The 24967-nt window shown below is 47.0% G+C and overlaps 1 protein-coding gene across 6 annotated transcripts in view; it reads right to left on the bottom strand.

Moving 5' to 3' along the window:
- The window catches only part of ENOX2 (ecto-NOX disulfide-thiol exchanger 2), a 1377678-nt gene that overhangs the window by 238272 nt on the left and 1114439 nt on the right, over nucleotides 1-24967 (bottom strand). For all 6 annotated transcript variants that reach the window (XM_085607631.1, XM_085607636.1, XM_085607633.1 and 3 more), the window contains one exon: nucleotides 1935-2049. In XM_085607631.1, coding sequence (XP_085463757.1) covers nucleotides 1935-2049 — 115 coding nt within the window. The remainder of the gene's footprint in view (nucleotides 1-1934; nucleotides 2050-24967) is intronic.

The raw sequence follows: 24967 nt of genomic DNA, 5'->3' as shown, positions 1-24967 counted from the left end.
TTCCGCAGGACAGACGGTGGGAGGCAGAGATGGGTCGCACCCTCTCAGATAAAGAGTGGGAGAATATTTGTTACAGATTACACCATTTTGCACATTCTATGGGTCACACAGAGACAGCATTTAAAATTGTATCCTACTGGTACTAAACCCCGGCCCAAATATCTAGGTGGAGCTCTCAGAGCAACGGCCTCTGCTGGCGGGGGTGCCGTAGTCTGGGTACCCTTCTTCACTTGCTGTGGCACGGCCCAAAGCTTACAAAATACTGGGACAAACTCCTTGACGAAATAGACCGGGCCTTTGGCACTACTATCCCGAGATTTCTTGCCTACACCATTTTAGGACTCCCCAATGCGCCAACCTTCCCTCTGCGCACAGTTATGGGTAAGAAAATCGCCTTGGCTCTGAACGCCGCGCACCAGGGTATACTGGCGGGCTGGAAGACCGATAGGATCCCAGACCACTCACAATGGCTACTCCAACTGTGGTCCCTTCTAGGTTTGGAGCGATTGTCTATGGCTACACATGGGGACAAGTCTGAATACCCTAAGGTCTGGGCTCCTTTCATCACAATCCTATCTTCCGAGTTCTGGGAACTCAAATGCCCTGCTCATCTACAGCTTCTAAAGCTGATCCCTGAGAGCCCAGAGGGAACCTAGGGTGGGTGACTCCTTACGAACACCGGGGGACTAGCAACCTTTCTTTAGAGTCATATAGGTTTTGAGTTTACTGGAACTCTCCGAGAGAGAGGACGGGTGGGGGAGGGCCTGGGTTTATGTGTTTAGTAACTTTGGTCTCTTTTCTCCTCCTTTCTTTTTTGATTTGTTTTAAAGAAGACTTACTTACTTCAAATGAGCTATGGTGTGTCCTTATAGCACGGTCATGTGTATACAAGTGGTGCTACGGAACTTTTTTGTGTTTCCTTCATGAAGTACTAAGATTATTACTTGCTCCATGATATTGAATGTGACCTGCCAAAGATGGGTTGTAGGCGACATGCTGTGTTAATTACCTGTTTAGTTGTCTCATGAATCATAAGCTCCGTTTCCTGCTCTTTACTCGTGAGGTCGCCGGCCCAGTGGGTTGTAGGCAACGACGCACTGTATTTTTTTCTGTCATGTGTTCTGCCAATAAAAACAAATTTAACTCTAAAAAATAAGTGCCATGCCTCTGGTCAGGAGGACACTGCAGCTTGCACTACACACTGCCCCTGCTATGCTGTCAGTGATAGTAACAACACAACTACTAACCATCACACTCCTAGAAGTGTGTAAATCTGAGCTATTTCAGGCCTTTAGAGCTATAAAAATGACTTGGGCGAGAAAAATATAATTTTTAACGTATATTGAATTAATAATTACCTGTTGTTGTGGTCATCTCTAAATTAGCTAGACAGCGCCACCTTGTGTCAGACTGTCACAAGCGCCGACAATTAAGTGCCAGTGCCAAGCACTGGAAACTACTAGCTCAAATTAAGCACTGGTTGCAAGAGATACTCAGAAGGAAAGTTTCAATCCGACCTCTTACAACATGTTTACTCTACACAGCATAAGGGTAATGGATAAAAACACAGTTGTTCGAAGTTTGTGAAATGACAAAAGGGCTGGGTAGATGCAGACTTATTTATTTATTTATTTATGTTTAATCTTTTTTAGTCGCAGCCTAATTTATGTCCAAGCATCTTGTCACGTGCAACACTGGAGCAGCCACCTGGGTTCTAAGTGACATTTCCTAGCATTGTGACTGTACAATGAAGCTGCTGGGGTCCCAGTCTGTGCCTAGGATACTTCAAAGAAAACATTCACAGAGGGAATGGTTTCCATTAGAAAAATGCTTTAAAGGCTACCTTTGATCGTAACACAATACATCGGTGTGGACTAGATTCCCAAGAAGCACAGACTTTCTATTTCTGCGACTTGAATTATAATCAATTTTACCGGATTCAGCAGTCTCTTTGGCCTGGGAAGGATCTTCCAGTTCATCATCTGACATCTCCATCTCCTCTTCTCTTCGGATGCCCATGAGCTCTTCACTGTGAATATTACGAATTTCCTAAGATCACAAATGATTGAATTACAATTAGGTTTATGTTTCTGAGACAACTAATTAGGAAGTATCAGCAAAAGAGAATGCTAAATAACAAAAATAATACAAGTACATTTAAAATGTTTCCACAGAACATCGCTAAGGTTTAAGGTTATTGTGGCACGACTACCAACTTGAAATCCTTAACCAACACAATGATTGCAAGTATTATAATGATTACAGGAAGAAGAAAGATTTGGGAATATAGGAATTTCACGTACAGCAGTACCAGTGCTTTGGAACTGCTCTCAGATATATGACTTTAGGACATTATGCCTTACTTTAATAGTGGAGATAAACGGACCCGACAAATTGTAAAGAAGAGGGAGGAGTCGTAGGTAGAAAAGTACTCTTTTATTCCAGTGCCAAAGAAGGACCCACTGGTGCACAAGCTCAGGCCTCCTGTCAGGTCAGCTCCAACCGCTTCTCTGACATTCCAACCCAAGCTCATACCTCAGCAAGTTCCACATTACATAAAACAATTCTGAAGTGATGAGACAATGAAAATGACATCACACGTTCTAACTCTATAAGGAATAGTGCACAAAGATATGTTTACCACATGTATCTTTTCACAACAAAATAAACAAAAGTTACTCCAGAATGTAATCATCTAATTTCTTAGGAAGTCTGGTACACCTCTTCTGCACAACAGAGTCATCATGAGTGGAAGGATGACTATTAACATCAGAATGAAGAGAATCAGGATCACAAGAATTACCTGAATGAACAGATTCTTCAGAGCAAAATTAATCAAACCAAATATTACCACCATCACCATCCCCGATTTTTCCCAAAAAAGATTCTTGACCTGGTTTGAGAACAACAATGGAACCTTTGCTCCACCACCCTTTGTCCTTCAACAAAACAGTGGAATCAGTGACTTTTTCAACCTTAACAGGAACCGTAAAATTAGATGATCCCTTCCGTGTCAAAGTAGGTTTAATGATGCGCACCCAATCACCCACCTTTAAATTTTTGCTTCTAAAATTATGATAATTGTCATGATAAGATTTCCCATAGATTCGAAAATCCGTAATGTTGTCTCTAGCTTTAATAATAGAAGACTCAAAAGTATCACTCTGAATATTCTTTTTAAAGAAAGGCATTATCAAAGATCTGGCTTGTCTGCCTCATTAAAATATACGGAGAAACTCCTGTGCATGTATTAGGAGTTATATGATAACTCCAAATTTTTTCTTTAAGGAACTCAAATACATCAATATTGCTTTCCAAAGCAGCTTGGATACCTTCTTTTATAAATCTGTTAGCCCTCTCAATTTGGCCATTTGAACGAGGACTGTAAAGCGGTGCTCTTTCAGCACGTACATTAAACTTCCTCAATTTTTTTTGCATCTTATTTGAAACGAATTGCACGCCATTATCAGACAAAATAGAGACAGGTGAGATATGTTCCAGAAAAGAGATAACCTCATCAGTTACAGGATGTTCCACAAAGGTGTAGTATAGCCACTTTGAAAAATCATCAATAAGTACAATTAAAAATCTTTTTTCTTTACCTAAACATTCATACGGCCCCGAAAAATCAATAGAGAGTTTTTCCCAGGGACCCATGGGAGCATCTCGGATTGACAAAGGTTCTGTAGAAACTTTCCAGTGTTTATCTGATTTGATACAAATAGAACATTTGTCCACAAATCTTTCAACACATGCATCCATGACCGGCCACCAGTGGTGTATTTTAAGCAATTTTTTGGTTCCAGATATCCCAGGATGTCCAGAATGGGCTAATTGGATAAGTTTATTCCTAACACCAACCGGTGGTACAAACAAATCCTGCCTCAATAATATGTAATTCCCAATTCACTAGCAACTTGTGCATAGCTCCTGAGAGGAATTTTTAAGTTCTTGCACGATGGCCACCCATTCATTACAAAACGCTTAACTTTAGACAAAATGGTATCCATGGCTGCATATTCATTCCACTCCTTTTCAGAAACAGCTAGATTACATGAATCAATAGCATCTACTAATGCAACAACGCATTCATGCTGATCAATAATCTCATCTCCTGATTCAATAACCGGTGGAAGTCTAGATAAACAGTCAGCTGTAAAGTTTTTTCCACCAGGAATATGCTGGATTTCAAAATTAAACTCCTGCAATCTAGCAATTAGCCTAACCAACCTGGATGAAGCTTTTCCACTCCTGACACCATCCATCATATAAACAAGTGGTTTAGGGTCCGTGACAAGAACAAAAGGTCTTCCCCAAAGAATTATTTTTTACTTCTCTACAGCCCACACACAGGCTAGAGCCTCCTTTTCTTTAGTGCTATAATGTACTTCTGTACCCCTTATACTTCTTGAAATAAATGAAAATAATTTTTCTTTACCATCAACAATCTGTGTGAACACAGCACCTAATCCTATAGCACTAGCATCAACAGTAATGTAAGATTTACCTTGAGGGTCAAAAGTGTTAAGACCAGGTGCTTTGGCAATAAGCTTTATTACTTTTCTAAAAGCTTCATCATGGATATCTGTCTAAATGAAATTTGAACCTTTTTTGAGGAGTTGTCTAAGGGGCTCAACAACCAGAGCATAACCCTTTACAAACTTGGCATAGTACTCACTCAAACCAAGAAAAGAATGCAAAGAATCTTTATCTTGTGGCTTACTTGCTTTCTCCAAAGTATTGATGAGATCATCTTTAGGAAAAATACCATTTCATCAACCAGAAATTTACATTTGTTCCTGCTCACAGTCATACCTTTGCTGTCTAAGATTTGCAAAACTTTCTCTAAAATGGAATTGTGCTGTTCACCAGTCTTAGCAAAAATTTAAATATCGTCTTGAAAAGACTGCACTCCTTTTAAACCTTGAAATAAACTTTCTATAAGTTTCTGGAAAACGCTGGCCGCTGAAGCCAGCCCAAACGGCATTCTCAAAAATCTATAAAGACCAAATGGAGTAATAAAAGCCGTAAGATCTTTTGAGGATTCATCAAGGGTCACCTGATGATAAGCAGATTTCAAATCTATTATCGAAAAATATTTTGCACCATTTACAGCAGATAACATTTCTTGAATCCTTGGTAAAGGATATGTATCAACTACAATGTTTTTATTGAGTGACCTAAGGTCCACATATAACCTGAGATCTTGATTTCTTTTAAGAGCAATAACGATTGCAGAAACCCACTCAGAACTGTCAGTGGACTCAATAATGCCCTTAGCACACAAAGAGTCTAGATGTGATTTAAGTTTATCTGTAACACCTAAGGGTACCATGCACACTTTATGTTGAATGGGTAGAGCTCATTTTTTTTAGTTTTATTTTGTGTGTGTAACCTTTCACTTGACCAACCACATCCAACAACACACTTTTGTACTTTTTAAGAATAGTATCCACAGAAGACTTCTTTAAAGAAATATCATTAATGGAGATATCCCTCAGCTTGATAGGACAATCAGACCCTGGACATAGAATTACACCCAACTTACCTAAATCATACCACCCAACAATGTTTTTACCATCAATAGCCACATGAATCTAAGTCAATATTTTGCGGCTTTCAAATTCCAAGGTATCTTCAAAGAAGCCTAACATTTTAATATCAAAATTGCCAAAAGCTTTAGGATTAATATCAGAAACAGTGAGATTGACACCCACCCAATTCTCATTAAAGAAAACATCAGACAAAATGGTCACCGGTGAACCTGAATCAGCCATGGCTTCCAAAGCTACCTTACCAACTAAAACAGTTCCCAGAGGAGCCTTAAAAGGAACAGTAAGATTATTGATAGAACCATCAAATAAATGGTAAGAAGTAACTTTTGCATATCCTGCTCAACATTTGAAATATTATTCACACTAGTACTCAAACTTCTCTTAGGTGCTTTGCATACCGACAAAAAATGCCCAATTTTTCCGCATTTAGTACATTTTCTCTTAAGGGCAGGACAATCATGAGCGTTTGCCAAGTGTTACTTGGATCCACATCTATAACAGCTCAAATTGTAATCTCTACTTGTTTTTACATAACTCTTATGATGAGATTGAACAGTACAAATAGAAGCATTGTTAGTGCTTTTCATTTCTTCAGCTGAAATAATTTTTGAAGATTCAAGAGATCTTTCAATGCCTTTGGCTAAATCTACAACTTCAGCCAAAGTAGGATTACGACATGCAAGAAGCCTTTCTTGTATTTTGTTTTTTATACACAATTAAATACAAATTGATCTCTAATGGAGAAGTCCACATTTGCCCCAAATTCACAATTTGCCACTAAAACCCTCAAGGCTGCAACATATTCTTCAACAGTCTCATCAGCTAGCTGCTTCCTCTTATGAAAGGCATGTCTCTCAATCATCACATTTGGTTCATCTTCAAATTGTTTCTCAAATCTTGCTACAGCCTCCTTAAAAACATTCCAACCATCTCCTCCGTCACTTGGTGGCGCTATGGGTATAAGGTTTTTGAAAATTTCAATAGCAGCAGTGTCAAGATAACTAAAGAGAATGGCATTCTTTCTTTCAGCTGAAAATTTTGTACCATCAATGGTCACTATGTAGTTTTCAAAAGTTTCAAACCACTTCTTCCATCGCAATTTAGGTTTTCCTGGTATTTCTAAAAATATTGTGGGTTGGTTACAAATTTGATTAGATGCCATATCGAACTTTGAAGTAAAGAAGATAAAATAAAAAAGTTGAGTAAATAAGTAAATAATTAACAAAATAAAAAAATGAAGGTAAATATTAGGTAAGTAGACAAGTGTGCATATCACTGTTGTAGAGATCTTTTGTAAATAGCACTTTTAAAGTAGGACCCAATAAATACGATGTGAATGGTTGTAATAAAAGGATGTTTAAAATATAAGTTCCTTTCCTCGTTTATAGTAGGAGAAAGTGTGTGACTCACTGAATTCGTGAAATTGCCAAAGACACCAAAGGAAACAAACGTTTCAATATGCAGTACCTAAACAGCTCTTAAATCAGCTGTTTTCCCGTAACTTGTTGGAAATTGCACCCAAAATGGTCACCACGTTGCGTGTGCACGTAAAAATAAGTCCTTTCAATATGGCCGCTAATGACGTGTGATCGTTGCTAGAGCGATTAATGTAATGCGCTCACCTAGCAACAATCATCAGGAACAAGTCACAAACCTTCTCGCGTGATTAGCTCTGAGCACGTAATGATCATCAAGCGCGAGCAAAGTCACGAGCGAGAGCAGCTCTCCGTATTTATAAGAAATTAAACAGTACCTCAAGTTTCCAGGACAAAGACAGCGTTGCAGTAACACTCGATAAATCGGAAATATTCACATAGCAGGAATTTCCAAGTAAGTGCAGGGTATATCTTCATCAGAAATTAGACAGCATTCAAAACTCGGCACAGTGGGTCGGCACAACTTCAACTCGTCGCAATTGTAAAGAAGAGGGAGGGGAGCGCTAGGTGGCGCCTGACCGGCATGGCCGCCTTTCACTAAGGCTCCCGGCATCGGTCCCCGCAAATCCGGCTGACTCCTCTACTGGACTGCCCTGGCCGGCTCCCTCGGAGTGCGGGGGTCCGCGAAGCTGCCCTGCCGCCCCGCACCGAATCTTGGGGCGCTGCGGGCTCTGGGAGCCTCCCTAGCCGTCGCGGAACCAGACCGACGGCGTGAAGTGGCGGCTGTGGAACCGCGGCGCGGCCACGCTGAGAAATTTAGCCCGCGGCGCCCACGAGGGGTGCAGGCCTGAAACTGCTGGACTGAGGGACGCGGTGGCCGCGGGGCTGCCGCGGGTGCTGCTGGCGCCGGCCCGGTGCTGCCCTGCCTCGCTGACGCCGTCCGGAGCCCCGGGGGTGCTGGATCGGACCCCCCCGCGTGGCGCAGAGCGGCGAATCAGGCGGTGAGTGGGGCTGGCCGCGACCGCTTCATCGGGGCAACTGTGGGGTTGGCTGTCCGGGGGAGCCCCCCCCCCATCGGGCCGTGTGTCGGCGGCCGGGGGGCCCGGGCCCCTGGCTCCCCCCCCTTCTCCCTCCCCTCTCCTCCTGGTTGCGGCGCGGAACCGGCTCCATCGACCCCCAGACCGGCTGCGGACTCCGGGTGCGGGGGGGCCCTCGCTGATTCGGGCCGCATACCGGCGGCCGGGGGGGGTGTACGTGCTGTCCCCCCCCCCTCTTCCCCCCCCCCTCCATCGCTTGGACTCCCGGCTGCGGACCCTGACGAGTGACACCTTGCCCCTCCTGGGGACTGAGGGGAGACCCGGCTAACTGTTCCCTTGGAGACCTGGGCTGCGCCGGAGGTTGCAGCCCTGCGACGGCCGGCTGGGGGGCCCCCGAGCGGCGGCCAGGGGCCTGGAACTGAGACCTACATTGCTGGACCCCGCTTTGCTGCGATGCCCGGCGGGGCTTGACCGCTGAGGCTGGTGCTACCCAGCCGTTCCCGGCCGGTGGTCCTCCCGGACGGGCCTCCTGTTGGTCCCGCGGCAGCCCGGCTGCCCGTTGCCGTCCCGCAGGTGTATCACCGGCTAGTTGCCCTCCTTCGCTGACGGACGGCCCAGAAATGGGTAAGGACAGAGCCGCCAAGCCGGCGTCCGGGGCCACCCAAACCAGGATGGACAAATTCACAACCTCCGACAAGGGGCCCGGCCCCACGGGCGAACAGGCCCCGGCCCCTGCTGCAGACCTGGCTGCCATCCTGCAGGCCATCAACTCGTCCCGCGCCTCGCTCGAGGGCATGGTGGGTGAGGTCAAAGTGGACGTCGCTCTTCTCCGGCAAGATCTGAGGAACGCCACCGCCCGCATTTCGGAAGCCGAGTCCCGGATATCCACGGCCGAGGACGACATCCGCCATCTGCAAGATCAGGTTCGGGAGCTGACCACCCACTCTAAGGAGTTGCACCGCCGGGTCGAGGATGCAGAAAACCGCGCTCGACGCAGCAACCTGCGCTTAGTGGGTTTCCCGGAGGGAGTTGAATCGGGCCGGGCGGACGACTTCATGGAGCGCTGGTTCCGATCCTGGATGCCGGCGGACAGCCTGTCGGCTTCGTTCGTGGTGGAGAGAGCCCACCGCTCCCTGGCCCCCAGGCCCCCAGGGGCTCCACCCCGGCCGTTCATCCTCAAGCTCTTGAACTTCCGTGACCGAGATGCCATTCTCCGTGAAGCCCGGCGCATGGATGCCCTCCACTATCAGAACCACAAAATCATGGTCTTCCCGGACTACACCCGCGAAGTCCAGGAGCTGCGCCGCTCCTACACTGAAGTGAAACAAAAGCTGCGCTCCCTGGGACTCCAATACCAGCTCCAATTCCCGGCCCGCCTCCGGGTCGTCTTCCAGCAAAAGACTCTCTTCTTCGATACACCGCGGGCGGCCTGGACCTGGTTGGCGGAGGAGCACCCCTTGCAGCGCTCTGGGCGCGGATCGCCTCTGGGTCCACGGGGGAGACGGGGGAGACCCCGGACATCGAAGACCCGTCGGCGGCATCGGACATTGCCCCGGGAGCGCACAACGGGGGAGGCGATCACCACGCGCTCTGGGGGCCGGCCAAGCCAGAGATCGAGAACCTCATCGGCCTCCTCAGCCGCACACACCAGTCCCGTGGCGGATGGGCGGCGGGCCGCGTCACCTCGGCTTACAGGCCCTGCAACCCACCCGGTCGAGTTGGTGGACACTTCGGACCTCTCTCGCAGCCCTACCATTTGACTTTCTTTGCTTACCTTTGGGGTGGGGGGGATGGGAGATGCCTGGGCGGGGGTGGAACGTCCCGTTGTCAGTGTTGCTCTGGGCCAGGGCAGGTAAATCAGGCTTGACTTTTGATGTATCAGGGGTCCACTAGCGCTCAAGCCCAAGCGTTTTAGTTTGGTGGTTCTTCCATTTGGTTCGGGCGACAGATGCTTCCGTTTTTGAAGTATAGGGCGGGGGGTGGGGGGTTGGGGTTGGTTTGGGGTTGCTTCTTCCTCGTTGGGGAGATTTTGTTGGTGGGGGGTGACTCCCTCTTATCTGTTGTGCTAAGGTATCATGTACTGTCTATCCCGCTCTCTCACCCGACGCTCCGCTGTCCTTCCTCTCTGGGAACCTGCTCGGACGCGCCTCCACTGGCCCATTCTTCTGTCCTTGACTATGGCTGACCCACCTGTCCCTAGGGCCGCCATGCGCATACTTTCCTGGAACGTCAATGGCCTCCTGGATCGTTTCAAACGCATGGCGGTCCTCAAATATGCACAACGGGCAGAGATCGATGTACTCCTCCTCCAGGAGACTCACTTGTTGGGTAACAACTGCCCCTTCCTTGGCCGTTACGGTTATGACAGGGTATGGCACTCAGGTTTTGCTCGGGGATCCCGGGGGGTGGCCATATTGCTTCGCAAGTCCTTTCCCTTTGTCCTGACTCGGGTGCTTTTGGACCCCCAGGGTATGCTACTGGTAGTGTGTGGCACTCTGGAGGGCCGACCCCTTACCCTGATGTCCCTCTACGCGGCGCCGTCCCTCCTGCCGTCGGCCCTTTCCCACGCAGCGGATATCCTCCCGACACTTCCTGCAGGTGCCCTGATACTCGGCGGGGACTTTAACGCTGTCTACTCGCCCCACATGGACTCGACGGGTCCGGTCTCTTTGACCCGCGTCGCCCGCGCAAAACAACTCTCCTCTTGGGCGGAATCCCAGGGCCTCTGCGATGTCTGGAGGATCTGGCACCCGCAGACGCGCCAATACACCCACACGTCGGCGGCCCATCACTCCCACGCCCGGATCGACCTCATCTTCGTGCCCTCTACCGACTGCGCGGGGGTGCGGGACGCACGCATTCTTCCGAGGGGCCTTTCGGACCACTCGCCGGTGCTCCTCGCTCTCGGTCCCCCCCCCCTCTCTGCCCGTCCGATATGGCGTCTGAACGCTTGGTTCCTTCACGACAAGGCTTTTCGGAGGGCGGTCGGGGGCGAGATAGCCGACTACTACTCTCATAATGAGGGCTCTGTCGTCTCCCCCGCCGTCCTCTGGGAGGCCGGCAAGGCGACTGTTCGGGGCGCCGCTAAAGGGCACCTGCAACGTCAACGACGGGCTCAATCCCAGAAGCTCGCGGACTGTGAGGCCCAAGCCTTAGAACTGGAGCGTAGTCTGGGAAACTTAGACGATGCCACACGGTCTCGTCGCTTGGCCTTCCTGCGGGAAGAGATTCGCCTGCACTCCCTGGAAGCGGCGAAGATCCTATGGCGCTCCTCGGTGGCCCGGGTGTACGGTTGGGGAGACAAAAACGGCACTCTTCTCCACCGCCTGGCGACCTATCCCCGGGCGGGCAGGATCATTCCAGCCATCGCGGACCCTGCGGGTGGCGTCCACACGGTCTCAGTGGCGATAGCCCAGGCATTCGCTGACTACTACTCCCGGCTGTACCGTCTCCGACCGTCCACGCTCTCCCTGAATGAGTTACTGGGAACAAACGGGGCGACACTAGCGCGGCTGCAGCCTGAGATTTCTGAGACCCTGGATTCGCCGATCGAGCTGCAGGAGATTGAAGAGGCGATCGGCCGCCTGGCACCCGGGAAGACCCCGGGACCCGACGGGTTCCCCCAGGAATATTACGCTCACTACCGTGAGACACTGGCTCCGAGGCTTCGGGACCTCTTTGCGGCCGTGGTGGAGATGGGCTCGTTCCGGCCCGAAACGGATACAGCAACCATAGTTGCACTCCCCAAGACACAGCCTCCCTCGCGGTCCTGTTCCGACTACCGGCCGATATCCCTTATTAACACAGAACTCAAAATCTATGCCACGGTCCTGGCACAGCGGTTACGCCCATCGCTCGCCTCCCTGGTCCATCCGGACCAATGTGGCTTTATGCCGGAGCGGGGGACCAGACACTGTCTACGGCGCCTCCACCTCGCGATGGCGCACCGCGGCCGCCTTTCCCCCTATCTGGCCCTCCTCTTGGTCGACTTTGAAAAAGCCTTTGATTCCGTGGGATGGGCGTACTTGGGTGAGGTCCTGGAGCGTATGGGCTTCGGTCCCCGGTTCCGAGCCATGGTAATGGTCCTTTATGCGCACCCGCGGGCCCGTGTGTTGGTCAATGGGGCACTTTCTCGCCCGTTTCCCATAGGCCGGGGGACGCGCCAGGGTTGTCCGCTCTCGCCCCTCCTTTTCGCTCTGGCGATGGAACCCCTGGCGGTGCTGATTCGCGCGGATCCCGTTCTTCGAGGATGGGAATGGCCAGATGTAGCCCCCGACAAGATCGCCCTATACGCGGATGACGTCCTCCTCTATCTCTCGGACCCAGCGACCTCGGGACCCCGGGTCCGTCGGATCCTCCATCGATTTGGCCAAGCGTCGGGTCTTCACCTGAACCCCAAAAAATCCGTCCTAGTCCCGCTACACCCGTCGCGGGAATGTTTCGACTGGCAGTCGGACATTCCCCTCCGGAGACTCTCCTTTAAATACCTGGGGATTTGGGTCACCCTCCTTCCGGAACTCTGCTGGGCCCTTAATGTGGCTCCGGTAGTCAACAAAACCAGGTCAGACATGCTCCGGTGGCAGTCCCTCCCATTGAATCCGCTAGGGAGAGTCGCTCTATACAAGATGATGATCCTCCCCAAATTTCTTTACATACTACAAAATACTCCATGCCCTTTTCCGCGCCCGTGGTTCCGCGACCTGGATAAAATGGTGACCAAATTCCTTTGGGGCGGCGGTAGGCCTCGGCTGGCCTTGGATCGATGCAGGGTCCCCTCCTATGATGGCGGCCTGAGCATGACCAATCTATATCTTTATTATCTGGCCACCCAGTTACTGGTGATCCATGACTGGTTCTCGGGAGGCTGGGGCGACCCGGCTTATCGTCTCGAGGTGCAAGGCCTTGGGTTCTCCTCCATCCAAAACATGCTCTATGGCACAACGGTCCCCCTATCACTCCCCGACGTCGTGCGGGCTCCCTTCCTCGCGTGGCGCGCGGCACTGCGGCACACTAGATGGTCGGGGACGTCCACACAACTCACTCCGCTTTGGCACGGGACCTGGCTGCGGGAGGTGGTGGGATTGGCGGGCTTTCGGCAGTGGGATCTTCTTGGTATCTCCTGTCTGGGCGATTTATGGCGTGGGAGCCGCATGTGTTCCTTCCAAGAGCTTCAGACCCGCTTCTCGCTGCGGCCCTCCCAATTCTACCGCTACCTTCAACTGCGCCACGCGGTCCGGGCTCACGTCCCTCTAGACTCCAGACTGCCTCCCCATAGCCCACCTGAAGCTCAGGTGATGCTGGGGTATCTGGGAAAGGGGGGTATATCCCGCATTTACAAATCCCTGATTAACAATTCCCCGGTGGACTGGAGCGGGCTCAAACAGCGATGGGAGGCCTGGGTGGGACCCCTGGATGAGGCGGACTGGAGGGACGCCCTTATGGGCCCTCGGTCGCTTACCACCTCCGCTAGGCTGCGGCTCATCCAAATCTACTACCTCCACACCGCCTATCTGACTCCGGACCGCCTGTACCGGGCGGGCCTCCGTGTGGACGCCTCCTGCACCCGTTGTGGGGTGGCTCCGGCAGATTTTTTCCACATGGTGTGGTCTTGTTCCCGTCTAGACGATTACTGGGCAGCGATTGAAACTGAGCTAGCGGAGGTCTTGGGTTGGGAGGTTCCCCATGAGCCTAGAATGGTCCTGCTGGGCATCATGGACGGGATCGACGGGTCCCGTAACGAAAAGTACTTCCTCACCACTGCCCTTATGGTGGCTAAGAGAGACATAGCGGCAGTATGGTCACAACCGGACCCGCCCAGAGTGGCTACCTGGAGTAGAGGGGTGGATTGGTGTGCGGCCCAGGAGCGGTCGTTGTGTGCTGCGCGGGGCTGCCCCAAAAAATTCCGCAAGATATGGGGGAAATGGCTGGGGGGCATGATTTGAAAGGTGGGGACGCAGGGGGTGGGGACGGAGGATGGGGGAGGGTGGGAGGGTCTTTGCAATGGTTTATTGATGCTTATCCGAATGCAGTTACTGATGCCTTGTTCAATGCACTGCTGTATCTCATTCTTGATACTGTTCTTTATGCCGCAAAACACAATAAAAATTTGTTTATCAAAAAAAAAAAAAAAAGAAGAGGGAGGAGTCGTAGGTAGAAAAGTACTCTTTTATTCCAGTGCCAAAGAAGGACCCACTGGTGCACAAGTTCAGGCGTCCTGTCAGGTCAGCTACAACCGCTTCTCTGACATTCAAACCCAAGCTCATACCTCAGCAAGTTCCGCATTACATAAAACAATTCTAAAGTGATGAGACAATGAAAATGACCTCACACGTTCTAACTCTATAATGATTAGTGCACAAAGCAATGTTTACCACACAAATACTAAATCACAATGATTGGTAGCAAAATTCAGCATTTTTCTTAAAGAGTTGTAACAGGAAATCCCAATGTACAATCAACTGTTAGGGGGACAAATTGACACAAAGTGAAGTTCCTTCCAGAGGCTCCTTGGTGGTTCCCAGTCAACAGACGGATTAACTCATAATATCAATTTCTGTGAACCTTTAGAAGTATGAAAATTGGACTGAATGTGCGTTTGCTACTTCCAGGGCTGGGAATTTAAGGCATTCTATATTTACGAAATGCAGCCATGTTAACACCCTCAGTATCCTCAATGACTCTATACGCTGTAACAAAAAGTCTTACTGAGTAAGGAACGGCAAATATGTTTATTACACTCGAGTATATGGACGAGTAATACAAACACTATAGCAAATAAGCTCCCTTTTCTCTGCTACTCATTATTTTCTCAACTTCTGGGAACAGATCATGCACTTGGAGGTGGTGTCCTATGGCGTCAAAACAATATCCTGCGAAGCAAGCAAGGGTTGGCTAAAGCTCATCTGCTGAGGTGACATTCAGACTGCAGTGCGAACCTGACACATGCATGTCTACACTCTCTAGAGCTTCTTGACAGGGACCTGCTTATGGAAAGGCACTGATCATGTAGCTCTGGAAGAGGCACTCAATGCGTATCATAGAGAATTTGGAGCACTTTTCAACCCTAGAAGGCCCTGGATTGCAAACAGGCCAAAGAAGTAGGCCCGAGAGAAAACCTCAGGCATTCGCTTCTACGGTCAATGAGCACACTGGCTTGCACAATGCTTTAGTGGATACATTATTTCTGATCTTAAATGCGGACATAGCAAACACTCATCCTTTAACTGTTGGTTGATAAAAGGATATAGCTAGTGGTCAGGCTAGTCAAGTTAAAAATAGTATGACGCACTAATGCAAGTCGGGAGTCCCTGAAGGGACAACTGCATATTGTCACGTGCCTCGTTGAAGTCAGGTTTCAAAGAGTTTCTGTGATCCAAAAAGGCTGCAGGTGGCAAAAAAGCTAGGCAAATATTCTCTTGGTTAATGTGGACATCAAGTCAAAAGATAAAATGTTGGGTACAATGAAACTGCATGTGTTCCTGAAAGTCAAGATTGTAAAAAGCCGAGTAGTATTGCTTTGCCAATGTTGAGGGAGTGACGTGGTTTGCTTCGCTAATGCCTGGCCAGCAACTTTAAAAGAATAGAAAAGTAATGAAATACATCTTACTATACTTTAACGATGGCTGCCATACTGCATCATGCACTGTATTAGGTGAAATGGCTGCCAAGATGCATCATGCAACGTTCACTGCCCAACGGGACGATGCAGTGCAGTAGCTGTAGTCACCTACTGTTTGAATTTTTCTACGTTTTAGTTATTTATGTTTTCAGTTTAATTTGTAGGATTGTCTTTGCAAGCATTTAATTGTTCTTGCAATTTTTTCAACATTTGTCGTTGTTATGTGTAATTGTAAAGCGCATTATCACCTGCAAGGATATCCAGGCGCTGAGCAGGTGTGTGTGCCAAGCCCTGCCCATGGTAGGTTGGTTAATTGAAAAGCCATGTCTTCAGCTTCTTGCAGAATTTAAGTTGAGAAGGTTCTAATGTGGAGTGCGAAGTCGTTACATGCTTTAGGAGCGATGTCAAAAAGCGCCCATCCTCCTGATCTGGTTCTGTGCATGTGAGTAGAATCCAGCAGAGTAGAGGTGTCTGGGTGGTTAGTGGACAGCGATCCGACTGTTCAGTTAGGTGGGGCTTAAGTTGTGTAGTGCCTTGAATGTGTATGTGATGAGCATGAATTGAATGCTTTTGTGTATCAAGAGCCACTGTAGTTCCCTGAGGTGTGGTATGATGTTATGTGAATTCTGCGTTGAAGTTGAGAATAAAGTCTAACTGCACAGTTCAGGATGGTTTTTAGTCTTCTAGTTAGTTTCTTTGTGATCCTGGTATAGAGGGTGTTTCCATACTCCAACTTGCTTGTGACTAGGGTGTGAATGACACTTCTAGTGTTGCTTGGGACCCATTTAAAAATCTTCCTCTGCATCTTCAGGGTGTGGAAGCAGGATGCAGGTGCAGGTTACGGTATCGACCTGAGCTGCTATGTCCAGTTTGCTGTTGATGATTGTACTGTGGTTCCTGATGTGGGTTCGAGTTCATTCAGCAACCTATTGGAGTCCCATGGCGAGGTATTCCTGTGGAAGATCTCTACTTGTAAGTGTTGAGTTTGGGATAGTTGGCTTTCCTCCAGTTAGAGACTTTGGTCATGCAGGCAGTGAACTTGTTTCTTGTGCTGGGGGTCTAGTATGAGAGGGAGAGCACGAGTTACGTGTCGTCCGCATATAAGATGTTGATGTTGTGGCCAGAGGAATTATGTATGGATGAAGAGGGTAGGGCTGATTGACGAACCTGGAGGTACTCGGCAAACAGGTTTTGCGGGCTTCTAGTGAGTAAAGTGCCAGACTGACAGCTTGTGAGCTATCCGTTAAGGGTAGGATCCAGCGGAGAGCAGGTCCATGGAGTCCAACCTCGTGCAGGAACCTGATAAGGATGGTCTCAAACACCATCTCATTAAGTTTTGGGTTCAGCTCCCACAGTCTTAAAACCACTGGTATACAATATGCTTTCTTTGCTACTAAAGAGCTTTGGTCAGATAATGGAAAAGGTGTTAGCATGTGCCCAGTGAAGGCCATTAGAAAAAAAGAGCGGTTGTAGAGGTAATGTCTCCCACTGGTAGTGATCCTCAGCTGGCAGAAGCCTCCACCGATCACCAATATTAAATAGATGGAGCCTAATTTGAATGCAGATTTTCCAATGCTAAGCAAGCTCTATCCTCTATCACTGCCAACAGTGAACACTGATTCAGTATTACAGTCCAGGAACAGCATTTTACTGGTCTTATATTGGGCAGTATCTTCTGAGGTACATGGAAAAGTGGGTAGTCAATGGGCACCACCCAATGCCTTTCGGGAAACGCCATACCAACCTGTTCTACCTAGAGTTGTTACTCTGCCCCAACATTAGCATGAACTACTAGGCAAAAATGGCTTGGTGGCCCACAACATTGTCATTTCTGCTCTTTTCTCAAATGCCCAGCTTTAAGGAACTACTTCTTGTAATCCTGCTATGCCAGTAAATTACAGCCATAGGAAATAAATACTATATGTCCAGGTAAATGCATTTTGTATGCAATGATCACCCTTATATTACATGTGCATGCTGTCAACTGGATACAGATTTGCCTGTACAAACAAAACTGGCAGGGCTGTTCTCGTTTACAGCGTAAGGAATTAGGTCAACTTGTTTTAAAGTATATAACATGTCGTAAATGTAAAATGTAGCAAACCGTTTGCATTTACAAATCTAAAATAAATGGTAAAGGTGCTTTTAACTTTGTATAGGAATATTGATAATTGCTGCACTGAAACATTAGTACATGGGAAGTGTGTGTATTATATGATAAAAGATTGAACTCTATAATGTATTTTATATGCTAATTTCTAGTAAAATAGCAACACTCCAAAATACGCTCCTTTGACCAGTGAAACAGGAAAATCAAAGTTCATACTCGTCTGCTAAGGCCATATTTCACTTACAAACCTACACCGACTGGCTGCACCTTTCACAAATGTTGTGGACCACAAGATCTGCACTTGGAGATATAGCTGTTTGACGCATAGTTTACCCTAGAGAATGAGTTAAAATCATGTTGAGGTCGGCTGAGAGCAAAACGATAAGATTTACAACAATGGAGGAAACAATCAATGCAAATGGTACTTACCCTAGCAACGTGATAGGGCAGGGTGAGTCATGGCACCACACACTGCAATCTGCCAAAGGGACGACTGTGTTTACAGCTTTAAAAATGTTACATTTCTGGGGCCTGGAAGATGGCCGCGCTGTTCTGAGCTCTGGCGGATCGCGGAGGCGGTCTTTCGGCTCCAGATGCTTTAATCCCATTTTTCTGCTCTCCGGATGGCAGATATCAGCAGCGGAACATCGCGGGACCCGTTTTGATGAATCTCAGCTGCATTGGATCGCTCTTGGTCATGTGAGCGCTTCCAAGGTTTTCTCCTCACAGGTGCTACACAAAATGGCGGCACATGAGGAATCTCAGTGAAATGTTGCCGTTCTGGAGAAGTTGATGCTTTGGTGACTTTTTGCTCTTCATTTTCCCACCGTTTATGAGGTATGGTGCCTGAATATGAATTTTCCCTCGCCTTCTGAGAGGTCTTTGTAGAGGCGCTGCGCTATTTCGTGTCTGTTTCGAGGGAATTCCTACCGCTGGTCTCAGTCACATTTACTCGGCTAAGTTTCGACGGGCGTTGCTTTTTAATGTCTGCCTGCTCAAACACTGGTTGTATATCTGTACCCAGGATGCTGGTCGGGCCACCATAATACGAATATTCTGCGACTCACAATGGTCTTGCTGAAACCTACCTGACTTTTTGTGGCAAATGTGACTTGTTAATAAGTGTTGGAGGCTGCTGAAGACGTCATGTGATGGGCCCTATGTATTCTTTTCTAAGAGCAGTGTTTCAGAAGTGATCTCAATATGGAGCTTTTGTCTCTGGTGCCTACATATTATATGTTTTGCCAGTAGGAGAGCTTCAATCTCATTTGAGTAAGGCACAACGCTTTCTGCTCTCCTCTTCTTCATCATCACTGAAGGGATTTTTCTTGATGTATAGTGTGCACTTCCTGATTCTCAACAATACCTAAGGGAATGTTATTGTGAATGTGGCTGGACCTTGCAGAGGATGACATGTGTACCTGTAACTCTTGATACATTATTATTGTGATGCTGGGGGGGGCGTGGCCAATGCCCGATGAGTATGGCGGCGTCGGAGTGAAGCTCCCGGAAACGGCACGATGAATTTGCGCTCACAGGCTACTTGATATGTAGCTAACCAGAGGAATGCTCCGCTGACATATCGCGCATCTTCAAGGAACTTTGTTTGCCGCTCCCCAGGACAGTAAAACGTCGATTTCGCAAGATGTAAACACCATCTTGAGGAGCGTTTTCACTTTCATATTTACACAAATGGATGAACTTATGGATCTTGACTTCGATTTTTTATGACTTCAAGCATTTCTTCCTGTACAGTGTCTTGTTAGAAGGGCACCTTGTGAGGGGAAATGTCTTACAGGGCCACAACTGTGTTTCTTCTCACACATTTGTTATTTCATTCTACTTCTGTATGATCATGCTTGCTTTTGCTTCGTCTCAGCATTGCTTCGCCTTGTGGTGACTTCAGCCTGTCTTTCATGTTTGCCTGTCTTTCTTGGACTCAGGTTTCCTGTATTTTCATCATTGACCTATTGCTGTCGTTCAACTGACTCTTAGACTCTTCATAGGAAAACTCCGGAATTTAAAGCTGGCTACTTCTTCTCAATTACCTGTGGACTCAGATTCGGATTCTCCTTCTCCGGACATGGTAGACACCACATCACCAAAATCAGATTTAATACGAGGAGCCATCCCAAAAGCGCGCAACAAAGGAAAGCTGCCGTCCTCTCTAGCTTCCTCTAAGCGCCTGAAGAAGGATCCACCATCCCCGGGGAGTAACTCCTCATCCGCTTCAATGGATCTCATTTTGGAAGAACTTTGTGCGTTCAAACTCTTTATGGAAGCTACCACAAAGAACATGCAGGCTATGCAGGAAAAATGGTCATCTCTGGAGTCACGTGTTCAAACTTTAGAAACTTCCACAGACTCTTTGCAATCCTCTTGTTCCCATATTCCGTCAATGGAGGCGGAGATACTTCTACTTAAACGTCAGACGGAGGATTTGGAAAACAGAAATCGTAGGAACAATCTACGCCTATATGGTCTTCCAGAACTTACAGAGAGGTCAAACCCTACCGTCTTCTTCCAATCCTTTCTTGCCAAGATCTTAGATGCTCCGGCCTTAACTTCCGTTAACATCCAAAGGGCTCATCGCCTTGGCCCGAAGGTCGCTAGTAAGCCTAGAGGTGTCATTATGTTATTCCTGCAATTCACTGACCTCCTACAGGTCCTTTCAGCTGCCAAGCTCAAGAAGCAAATTATGTGGGAAGGCCATCGCCTTTATCTTTCACAAGATGTCTCCAAGGCCACTGCAGATCGAAGGAAGAATTTCTTGGACATGCGACCTCAATTACGGGCCCTGAATGCTAGATATGGACTACTACATCCTTGTCTCTTCAAGGTCACATATAAAGACAGAACAACCACATATGAAGATCCTGCAGCCTTGCAGGCATTCCTCCAACGGCAAGGCCCAGATGTTATGGATGTTTCCAGACCTCCTTGACAAGACCGGCTACTTCCTCTTGGAACTCGTTGTGTTATGATTCTGTTGTCTCTCCATTATCGCTGATGTTGTGAATCCCCTACTGTCTCTTCTTCCGACGGCCGTTTCACTCTCATGTGTCCCCTCTGTAGTTCTATTGTAGTTTGTTTTTTCCTGTTTCCCTGTGACACGTCTTTCCCTTCAATTGTATATCTCTCTTTTTTCTACAGACATCTCCTTCCTCCCTCCTACCCTGATGTGCCATGCTACTTTCTATATGCTGCGTTTTTGGATCCATGGTATTTGAGGTTTGTTGTCTGCTCTGGATGTTGTCGTCGCTGTCTCCCGGCGCCATCGCCCCATCGCCCCATCCTCGTTCTTGAGTTTTTCGTTCCGTAAGTATGTTTTTCAGTCGTTCGTTTCGAACGTGTTCTGTCTTCTTATTGGTTTTTGTTTCTGTCCTTTTTTCTCCACTTGATCTCTTACCATTTGCTCTTTCCTCTCTTTTTTCACTTTCTTTCACCTCCCATTCCCCCTTCTTGTTCCTTCCTTTCCTTGGATTCAGTATTATATTCATAGTGGTTCCTTCCTTCTTTTCTTTTCCTTTCCTTTTCTTCCTCTTTGCTTTCTCTCCTTCTGCCCTCTCTCCTTCATCAATTCGTTACAATTCTCTCAGTTTTCTCAAGTTATTTTTTCTGCAATAATAAGCATGTTGCTGTTAGCTGTTTTTCTTTGCTGTTCCATTCCGTGTTACATCGTGGAACGTTAAGGGTTTAAACAATCCCATTAAAAGGCAAAGGGATTTATCACATTTAGCGAGACTTAAATCTGATGTTGCCCTCCTTCAGGAGACTCCTCTCTCTGAAACGGAGGCTCTGAAACTCAAGCGTTGTTGGGTGGGTCATGTTTATTGCTCCCCCACAGTTTCCAAGAAAAATGGTGTTGTGATTTTATTACATAAAAAGTTAAATGTTTTCTCAATTTCTCACGAATGTGATGTTGATGGTCTATGGGTTATTGTTACATTGCTTATAGATAATATTCCTATTACTCTTTTTAATGTGTATGCCCCAACTGGGATTGACAGATTATTTTGGCCCTCTATTTCAACTAAGTTATCCTCCCTCTCTGGAGATTACATACTTCTCGGGGGAGATTGTAACCAAGTTGTTGATCCCTTCCTCGATCGACATTCCAATGTTAAATTTGTCCCCTCTAGGATGCACTCTCAATTTGTTAACACCTTTCAAAATAATGCCTTGGTGGATATCTGGAGATTGTGTAATCCTGATCTTAGAGAATACAGTTTTTACTCCCCTCCACATCAATCACAATCCCGCATTGATCATATCTTCCTTAGTAAATCCTATCCCAGCACGCTATACGCTCTGACATTGGTTCCATCCTAATCTCGGACCATGCTCCGGTTCATGTGGACCTTGACCTACTTCCTTTTTCCCCTCACTCTGGCAGATGGCGTTTCAACAATGCTTTGCTTTTGGAACCTATTTTTTGTTCTGAATTTACTGCCTTTGCCACTGAATTTTTCCTTCTCAACCATACCCCTGATTCCTCTTTCGTTACTGTTTGGGATTCTTTTAAAGCAGCCTCTAGGGGATTTATTATTAATTTTATAGCCCGACGAAAGAAACTTCGAGAAGCCAAGTTCGAACGCATTTTAGCTAATATTAAGAATTTGGAGCTTGATTATCATGCTTCTAAAACTGAGATTTCTCTTAAAAAGCTTATTGATGCGAAAATTTCCTTCAATAAGTTTACAACTGAGGCTGCCTCTAACCTTTTGCTAAAATGTAATTCCAGGTATTATGGGGGTAAGAACAAAATGGGGAAATTGTTGGCCAATTACTTAAAGATAAGAAAGGAGCGTACAAAGATTGAGTTCATTAAGACTTCCACTGGGAACTCTTGCTTTAAAGATAAGGACATTCTTTCTGAGTTTGTTAGATTCTATGACAATCTTTATACCCCCGAACACATCCCGGAGACTACGGATTTTCTTTCATAGTTTCATTCGCTTCCCTCCCCCCAGGCTTCTCACGTTGATTTTATTGCCCTAGAACGGGACATTTCGCTTTCTGAAATCTCCCATGCTGTTTCTAAATTGCGGCACGGTAAGTCTCCAGGCCCTGATGGTTTCACTATTGAATTTTACAGCCACTTCGCCTCTCTACTTCTCCCTAAACTGTTACTATTATTCCAATCCTTCCTTGCAGCGGGTTCTTCCAGCGGCTCCGTCCAACAGGCTTTAATTTGTTTAAGTCCCAAAGAAGATAAGGACCACTCATTATGCAAAAATTACAGACCAATTTCCCTGGTCAATACGGATTATAAAATTCTGGCTAAAATTTTGGCATTGCGCATGGACCCTCTTTTACCCGATCTCATTAGCCCTGAACAATCAGGCTTTGTCAGGGGCCGTCTCTCATCTGACAATTCCTGTGTTTTTCTTAATATACTTAGCAAGGCTTCCTCTCTATCGCTTCCCTTTGCGGCTATTTCTTTAGACGCGGAGAAAGCCTTTGACAGGATTGGGTGGGATTTTATGTTTCGGATTTTGGATCGGCTTTTCTTCCAAATTCATCTCTATTATTTCTTTACTCTATTCTAATCCCCAGGCTTCCATTTTTGTCAACGGGATGACCTCGGATTATTTCTCGTTACACAGGGGAGTGCGACAAGGCTGTCCTCTATCCCCCCTACTTTTTATTTTAGCCTTGGAACCCTTTCTTACCAAAATTCGTCTGGACAACAGTATTTCTGGTTTTAAATTTGGTTCGCTTCAGGTTAAACTCTCGGTCTATGCTGACGATATTCGTTTTTACTGCTCTGATCCGGTTTCCTCTATTCCCTCTTTTCTCCAGCAGGTGTCTTCTTTCTCCGCGGTCTCTGGTTATCGCCTAAATGCTGATAAGTGCGAGATTCTACCTTTAAACCCTATTTGTCAAAAGCATCTTTTTTCCCAAACGGGTTTCTCATGGCAACCATCTAAGATCAAATATCTGGGTGTTTGGTTCACAGAAGATGGACGCGGCTATTCAACGTTGGAACCCGCTCTTTCTGTCCTGGTGGGGTCGGCTTAATTCTATAAAAATGATGTTATCCCCTCTTCTTCTTTATACCATTTCCATGCTTCCAATACACATTCCAGCTTCCTTCTTTAAACGGATTGATTCCCTGTTGCTGAAATTCTTAAGGAATGGCAAGCGGTCTCGGATAGCTTTGGCTTCATTGCGCAAGGATAAGGCCCAGTCTGGTGTGCGCTTTCCGGATTTCAGAGAATATCATCGAGCTTTCTCTTTGAAACAATCCGTTGGTTCTCATCTGATCTTCCGCATTATCCGCCCGTCTGGTTAAGTATGGAATCTTCCTTTCTGTCCCCCTTTACCTTTCGCGAGTTCTTATCCTTCACGTCTTCTTTAGTTCGCTTTCATACGCCTGTTATTTCTCATTCCCGTACTCTCCTTCTCCCTTACATACTATCATCTTATCCCTCCCTTCTTTCCATTCACGAACAACCGATATGGCACAACTCTCTTTTCAAAATTCGTAATCGCACCATATTTTGGAAAACATGGCACTCTCGAGGATTGTGTTGGATCTCTCAATTAATTTCCCAAGATACTCCTCTCTCATTCCAGGAACTTCAATCCTCTTTCTCACTGCCCTCTTCTGCTCGATCGCAATACCATGCCCTTCTCCCAGTCCTGATCTTATATCTTCGCTCCTTGGCACCATCTACCGACATTCCTTTGGACCGCAAAGCTACTTCTTTATTATTGGAGACATCTCCCTCAGCCTCTGCTATTTATAACTCTTTCCGATACTCCACTGACAGACTAAAATCTAAAATCGAGAATGCATGGGAATTGGATCTTTCTCAGGATTGGCCAATACCTTTTTGGGACAAAATATGGGCTAAGCTTCATAAAGCCTCTAGAGCTGCTAATACTACCCAAACCTTATATTTCATTTATAACAGAACTTTATGTACTCCACATGCTTTATCCCGTTTTCACCTGACACATCCCCTATTTGTTAATCTTGTTTCTGTCCCGTTGCAGATCTCAAACACATGTTGTTTGAAAGCCCTCCTATCTCCAAGTTCTGGCACCTAGTTTGGACGCAAATACAAAAGATATTCCAACTTCAAATTCCCTTTTCCCCTTCGCAAGTTTTTCTAGGTTCCCTATCACCGAGACTCCCGCAATCTCCTTCCCATTATCTATTACTTGACCTTCTAGTTGCTGTGGCTTTCCATACCATTACTTCTAATTGGAAGCGGGCTGCAAATGTCTCCTACCATTCTTGGTGGAATGCAGTTTGCTTC

The sequence above is a fragment of the Triturus cristatus genome, chromosome 5_2 (assembly GCF_964204655.1).
Source record: "Triturus cristatus chromosome 5_2, aTriCri1.1, whole genome shotgun sequence".
Classification (NCBI taxonomy): Eukaryota; Metazoa; Chordata; class Amphibia; order Caudata; family Salamandridae; genus Triturus; species Triturus cristatus.
The sequence above is the reverse complement of the archived record's forward strand: the minus strand, read 5'-3'. Positions and strand labels throughout refer to the sequence as shown.